Source organism: Parus major, chromosome 11 (assembly GCF_001522545.3).
Source record: "Parus major isolate Abel chromosome 11, Parus_major1.1, whole genome shotgun sequence".
In the NCBI taxonomy this organism is placed as follows: domain Eukaryota; kingdom Metazoa; phylum Chordata; class Aves; order Passeriformes; family Paridae; genus Parus; species Parus major.
Genome location: NC_031780.1, coordinates 8066513 through 8073982, shown reverse-complemented (window position 1 = coordinate 8073982; position 7470 = coordinate 8066513). Strand labels below are relative to the sequence as shown.

The window sequence follows — 7470 nt, the reverse complement described above, 5'->3', positions numbered from 1 at the left end:
CCAACTCATCACTGTCACCCCAATCACAGATTGCTTCTGGAGGTGGTCTGATTGGTGTGTGTCTGCCTGATATCCCACTATTTCAGTCCAATCCCAAATTAATTATATAATGTATCCCAAATCAATTACAGAATAGACCAGGAGCAGTGTAAGATCTACCAAAGTCCTGACTCCCAGTCCTACATAACCTGCAAGATGCTTTTTTCCTTCATGCAGAGATGAAAGAAGGTAAAAAGGGCTAGGGTCTAACTGAGAACAGATGTTGGAGAGCTTTTCCTGCACCCTGTCCTTTCATGGCAGAGATTGTTCTCTCCCTTTTGTGTGGGCTTCACCTTCCTCCCCCTAGGCTAGAGGAGAGGGACCACTTTGGAGTAACTACCTATCCCTGTATCCTCGGGCCACCACCAGCTGGGACAAGAGCAAATTTTTGCCTTGGTGGCCAAAGGAAGGCACAGCAGATGCAACAATGATATTGCTGTTCCCCTTTAATCCATCACGACATGGCAGGAAGCATTTCCCTCAGCATATTACTGCACCACAGGAGTGCTTGGCTGATTACTTCAGCCAAGGAGCAGAGCAAATGCAAGATCCCAAGGAGATGTTGCCCCTCTGTCATGACACCAACACAGTACTGGGCTGTAGCCAGGGTGGCAGGTGACCATTTGCACATGTGTTTCCCATGTTTGTGTTTCCCCACTCCCACAGGAACAATAACTCTTGGCACATGGCTGGTCCCTGACATCATCTCCTGCCATCACACCCCAGTGCATCAGCAGCAGTGTGACAGTCACACAGCCACAGGGCTGGCATATCAGGGCACTGACAAGCTGCTCCAGGGTAGAGGAGTTGAGGAAGGGGCCCATTGCCTTTGCCTTTCTTAGGCTTTTCCATACTGATTTCCCACACTGGCCTGGAGAGGCTGGAGGAGACACTGAGTTGGGGTGCTGGCAATGCTCCCCATCAGGTAACCCAACAAGTTCCCAACAAGCCCAGACAGCTGAGTGGTAAAAATACTCCCTGGGCCCCTGTTTTGGCTGGATTAGCATTGACAAACTGCCTCAGCCAGGTACCTCAGGCAAAAGCCCAGCTGGGATAAAACCCCAAGGCAAAGGAGTCTCAGAGCAGGGGGCAGCCAGGATGGGGCATCACTGACACCAAGGAGCACACAGAAACACAGGAATGAGGAGGGATGCTCCACGGCTGACAATGCCTCCTGCACATGAAGTAGCATGTACCCACACCAAAAATCTCAGCAAGCATCCCAAACCCTCACTGCGCTTTCGAGTGGGTGGGTAAAACCCGCTGGAGGAGTTGACCAGGGTGATGGCAGCTCGCCTGCCACTCTCCTCCCCTGCACACCCAGGTAATGGCACACGGAAATTAATTCAGAAGAGTGGGATGGAGCACAGCAGCCAGGAAGGAGACAAGGCCCCGAGGTGCCATGCACGGCGCCGAGGGGACGTGGGTGCCAGTGTCCCGGGGCACTGGGAGGGCACGGCAGGCTCTGGCCAGGCCAGTCCAGCTTGTTGCTACTCCTGCTTGCGGGGAGGGTGTAGGAACCGGAGGACAGGGTCTCAAGCAGGGACTGAATCCCTGTCACCTCATGGTGCCAGCTCCCCATCACCCTACTGTGCCAGCTCTGTGAGGAGGGGACTGAGAATTCCCAGCAGTGGTTGATTAGGCAGGGTGGACAGGTACTTCCTGGATTAATGTATCCCCCAAATCAGATTGGCAGACTGATTTTGGCATCAATCAATCAATCAATCAATCAGTCAATCAATCAAGGGCTGGATTGTGGGGGCTCCCTGGGTGCACCCCCTCAGTCCCCAGCCCCGTCGAGTGCAGCAACACTCCTCAGACAGGTGTATTCAGCGTGATGAGATCTGGCCGCTCTCTGCACCCCTTCCAGCATCTCAGCAGAGAGGGGTGGTCACCCCGGCAGCCCTCCAAGCTGCCACAGCAGTCCGGGGAGGGGGCGCGGGGGCTGCGGGAGCCTCAGGTCCCGCTGCCCGGGCAGTGAATCAGCAGCGCCCGGGGCAGGAGCCGCGCCAAGCCGTGCGCAGGCTGCAGGGGCGGAGGTTTTGCACTCGCTCTCGCCTGGCCAAGGATAAATAGGAGGCGGCGGCGAGTCCTGCCAAAGCTTCTTCCCGTCGCCCAACGCGTCCGACAGCCCGCACCCAGCCCAGCCAGACATGGACTCTCAGGATTGCCCTTGTGCCACAGGTAAGGCAGCGCTTCCTTCCATCCCGGGGGGCAGCGGGAGCCCCCAGCATCCCAGCGGGAACACCGGCCCTCCCGCCCGCCGGCCTCCACCGCCATTCCCCATGTTCTGTCTCGGGAGAGGACAGCAGCTGAAGTCCTCTCCCAGCACTGCGGTGTCACACTGCGAGCATCTCACTGGAAAGCGGCTGGGAATTCCCCTCTGAGCGAGGCTGAAGCATCGGTGGATGCTCGGAGGGAAGTGCTGTTCCCCGCCGATGTCTGGGTTTTTGGTATGCCCTCCCACCACCACTTCTCAACCTCTTTTTCTCCTTTTCTTCACGTTTTAGGTGGCACCTGCACCTGCGGAGACAATTGCAAATGCAAAAACTGCAAATGCACATCGTGCAAAAAAGGTAAGAAGGATCTCTGAGCCCCCGGGGGACACAGAAACACTCAGGGGGTTTTCACTCCATACCCGTGTATGCACTGAATCAAATCAGTCTTAGCATTGCCAGTGGCGAGTTTATTTCTCACATATGGCTTTTTCCCCCCAAAGGAGCACAGTGCAAATCCCACCACCTCTCCAGGCAATACAAGTCACTCAGTACCACCTAAACCTGAGCATTCCCCGCAATAGCATCTCAGGCTCAGCACAAGGGGATGCTGGGATGGAAACCAGCACTGGGATTACTTCTGGGTGCTCCCGATGCTATGTGCCAAGAGGGTGTGCAAAGAGACGGACTGGGGGAATCCTGGTGAGCCCCCAGGAGTTCCACACTTTCCCCTTGCCTCTCAAGTGCCAGCCCTGGCTGCACGAACACCCTGGAAGACACTGCCAAGAATGTGGATGCTGCTAAAAGGGAATGACATGAATACATGGGAGGTCTCCAAAACACTGAGAGCCCCTGAGCTCCAAACTGAGACTTCCCAAGAATGTCCTTTAATTTTACTCTTTTTTTTTTTGTCTCTCCCACAGGCTGCTGCTCCTGCTGCCCAGCTGGATGTGCCAAGTGTGCACAGGGCTGCGTCTGCAAGGGGCCCCCCTCTGCCAAGTGCAGCTGCTGCAAATAGGGGACCCCTGGCTGCACATCTGGGGGTGATGCACATCGGGGGGGCCAAAGAAGAATAACCTTATTGTGTATGTTGGTTGTCTTTTTTTATATATGTGTTCAGATTTCTTTAGTGTTTGTCACTTTGACATGTAATAAGCTACCTAAATAAAGTGATATGTATATAAAGGCCCATAAGGAACTTGGCACTTCTGTTGGGTGCGGCATTTTCCCTGGGGAGCGGGAGGACAGTGCATGTGGGAGGTCATGGCAAAGAGCCTGTGTCTTATTTTTGCTCCTGTCTTCTAATCTTGGCTCTGCTTTCCCTACCAGTAGTTCTGACTCTTGTTTTAACACTTTCCCTACACAACAGGGGATTTTCCCCCCCACACACACTCTCTTGTTACCCAGGGGCAAATCCCATGCTGTCTCCTCCACCAGAGATCCTCAGGGCTAATGAGTAGCTTGTTATTACAAGCTTTCACTGTAATAACCACCCCAGCCCTGCCCATTTCCAGGGGGAATGTTTCCATGGCAGGTGGGGTGGCAGAGAAACAGGTTTAGTTTTCCTCCTGGCAGTTCAGTTGAACTGGCTGGAAGAACCACATTGCTTATCCCCCTGCCAGCATGGCTGGGTGCTCATGGGGAGCCTCAGGTGACCTGGCTCCCCACTATGGGGTGCAGTGCACATAATGGGGTGTGATTCCCACAGTAGGGTGCACGGCCTGCAACAGGGTTCAGTCCTGGGATGGGACATGATGCCCAAACCAGAGTGTGATTCCCACTCTGGTTTGCAATGCCCACACCAAGATCCCAATGATGGGATGTGATTGGGTGCAATGCCTGTGATGGGGCAGAATGCCCACAATGGGATGGATGCCTATGCCAGGGTGCAAAGCCCACAATGGGATGTGATGCCCATGATGCCTGTGTCAGGGTGTGATGATCACTCTGCCCAAGCACAGCCATGCTGCTGCCAGAATGCTGCACCCCAGGTGCCATGTGCCACCCTGCTGCTTCCCAGGAACATGACAGGTTCTGCCTGTCCCTGCACTCCTCAAATGCAGCCGTTCATGCCAATTTTTAGGTAAAAAACCTTTCCTGACCCACCCAGTCACCACCCCAGGACTCAGACAGGGATTTGGCACAGCCTACAGCACAGCACTCCTGCCCATGGGCTGCTCACAGTGCCAATCCCTAGGGGATACCCCTTTGTCACACTGTATTAGGAATGGCAAAATGACAACACGCACTCTCTAGCTTTGGTTGCAAAAGAGAGCAAGTTTTATTCTTCCAGATCTTCTTTTACAGACGGTTCCAAGAGGGTCGAAAAGGTAAAACTCTCATTGGTCAGGAAACTAACACATCACCATCATTGGTCGGTTAGGAACAACAACCCTTGACTGTTTCTTACAAGTAAACAACAAGGCGACAAACAACATCTGCAAAGGTCGTTTTTCCTCTCCAAGGACTGTTTGGATTCCTCCTTATGATTTCTCAGTCCAGAGTGAGAATGTTGTGTGACTTAGTTTCATACAGGCTCAAGCTAATGCCTGAAGCCTAAAAATCTCTTATTTGACCATTGTCAGTTCCCACACCCCTTTGCTCTGGAGCAAATCAGCCATCAGCCAAAGGGCACCTTCCTCAGGGTATCCCCTGAGAAGTCACCATCACCCCACATTTCTGACGGATGCAAAGGCCACCCCTATGTCAGCTGAATTTAGGCAGGGCAGGTACGTGGCAGACATGGAGCAATCACACTAAACTCTGCTCTGCAAAGAGCAGGGTTATCTTCATTCCTCCCAACCCAGAGAGATGGAAGTGCCAACCATACAAAAACCTCATCGGTGAGCTCACAACAAGAGTGAAAGAGAGGTTGCTAATGGGATTTATCACCAAACATGTGGTTTAACCAGCAAAGCTCATACAATCAGTCTGGCTTTGCTGGCCACTGTGGGTTTGCACTGGTCCTGCCCCATGGCTCTGTGCTGTGCCCATCCCTGTGTCCCATGCCATGATGGAGAGCAGCTGCCAGATGCTGTCCCCTGCGTCCAGGGGAAGTGGTGGGGGTGAGGGGGGCAAGGGAGGTGGGCAGACAGAGGTTCCAATATACCAACTCTGAGCGCTGAGACCCATGCTGGGCAGCTTCAGCTCTGCTGCTCACTTTATGACTGTTATAAAAGCAGAGTTGGACCTGGCACTCCTCTTACATGGGAACAGACCTTGTGTTTAACTACTCCACGCCCTGGGAAATTGGAATACCAGCAGTAATACAGAATGCCCCTCTGAGCTCTCCTCTCCCCACTGATGTCTGGCATGGCCTTTCAGAAAGCCCACGCCTCAGGGGATACTCATTCATTCCTCCCCATTCTGCTTGCAGGATGACCTCACTATTTATTGGAAATGCTCAGATTGGGAAATCAGGCATTTTCCAGGCTCTTTTCCCATCACAGCTTCACCTACAGTACTGTGGGGATATTGTGCTTCCTTTTCCCGCTCACAGTGACTTGGGCCCAGGACAATGTGTCCCAGGACTCAGCACAGCCCCCCTATATTCAGGATTCCTAGCAATTTGGGAATTCCCCTGCTTTCCCTGCAGCTTTGACCCTGCACAGTCATCCCTCACTTTTGGTATGGTCCCATGCAGGGGTGCACGATCCCATTTTGGGTGGTTGGGGCTCTCTTTTCCTTGACCACAGGTGCAGCAGAACCCGCCCTGCTGGAGGGGGGCCGCGGGTGCAGCACATTCCCGAAGCACTGTGCTGGGGGTGTCCGGGAGGGAAGTTATTTCACAATCCCTGTTTATGTGCAGTGACACCACACGTGCTCGGTTATTCCACCTCTCCTGCTTCCCGCTCAGCCAGTGGCGTGTGCAATGCCTGCTGGCTTCGCCTCGCTGCTGCTGGCAAACACTGCCAGGAAAAATTAACTCTGTGCTTTTGCAAACAAGCACGAGCTGTTCCCTGGCACAACCACCCTGGGTCACTCGTCCTCTCCTAGTCCTACAGCCCACTGGCCCAGGCTCCACGGGGATGGACCCTGTCTACAGCACCGGCTCTGAACCCACACTTGCCCCATCTGTGGCACCACCAAGAGCAGGGGGTGCAGGCATGGGGACAGCCTGGTCCTGGCCCAGCCACTGTTTTCCATGCTGGATGTTGAACTGGCCACGGGTACGCACAAGGTGGTGGAAGCCAGTTGGCACATAAACCCTGTGACAAGGTGGAAAACTCACAGGGATGAGAAAGTGATTCCCAGCAGCTCCCAGCTGGTAATGCCAAGCTCCCACACTGCATCCCCGTGCTCACCCTGGGAACTGCATGAAACTCTGTCTAGGGAGGTTTAGATTGGGTACTAGGAAAATGTTCTTTACCCAGAAGGTAGTTGGGCCCCCGGAACAGACTCCCCAGGGAAGTGGTCACTGCACCAAGCCTGACAGAACTTAGGAAGTTTTTAGACGACACACTCAGGCACATGGTGTGCTTTTTGGAGTTGTCCTTCACAGGTTCAGGAGTTGGACTCGATGATCTTTGTGGATATCTTCCATCTCAGGGTGTTCTGTGATTTCACCCCTCCTGGGAGGCCATCTGAACACTCCAGCCCCACGGGGGCTGCCCAGGGCCATCCCACTCTCCAGTGGGGTGCTGAAACAGTCAGTCTCATCCTCAGGGACAGCCGCATGCACCCCACAGCCACCCCTGAGCTCCAGCACAGCGTTGGACATGTGGGGCTGCGCCACGGGGCCGTGTCCCAAGCGTGCAGGACCTGGTGGCAGTGCCAAGCCAGCGCTGTTACCCCCATACCCCGCGCATTTCAGCGTCTCGGTCCCTCGGAGTGCAGCATCCTGCCGGGAAGGGGCGTGCAGGTGGGACACCCCTGCAGCGGGCTGGGAGCGGGGTGGGCGAGCAGGTCCGTGACCCGGGTAAGCACGGCACGGCCCCGGGGTGAGCATGGCCCCAGGGTAGGGCTCGGACCCCGGTGAGCACAGTACGGCCCCGGGGAGAGCCCCGCGGTGAGCACGGCCCGAGAGTGAGCTCGGTCCCGGAGTAGGGCTCGGTCCCGGAGTAGGACACGGCCCCAGGGTGAGCACGGCCCCGGGGTGAGCACGGCACGGCACCGCCCCCGGTGAGCACGGCCCGGGGGTGAGCACGGCCCCGGGGTGAGCACGGCCCGGGGATGAGCACGGCCCCGGGGTGAGCACGGCCCGGGGGTGAGCACG

The 7470-nt window shown here is 55.3% G+C and overlaps 1 protein-coding gene across 1 annotated transcript; it reads left to right on the top strand.

Moving 5' to 3' along the window:
• The first annotated feature begins 2048 nt into the window (after positions 1 to 2048).
• On the top strand, positions 2049 to 3449 carry LOC117244988 (metallothionein-1). Its single transcript, XM_033517182.1, has 3 exons — positions 2049 to 2223; positions 2550 to 2615; positions 3179 to 3449. The coding sequence occupies exons 1-3, from the start codon at positions 2193 to 2195 to the stop codon at positions 3271 to 3273; spliced, it is 192 nt and encodes a 63-aa protein (XP_033373073.1). The 5' UTR covers positions 2049 to 2192; the 3' UTR covers positions 3274 to 3449.
• The last annotated feature ends 4021 nt before the right edge of the window (positions 3450 to 7470 follow it).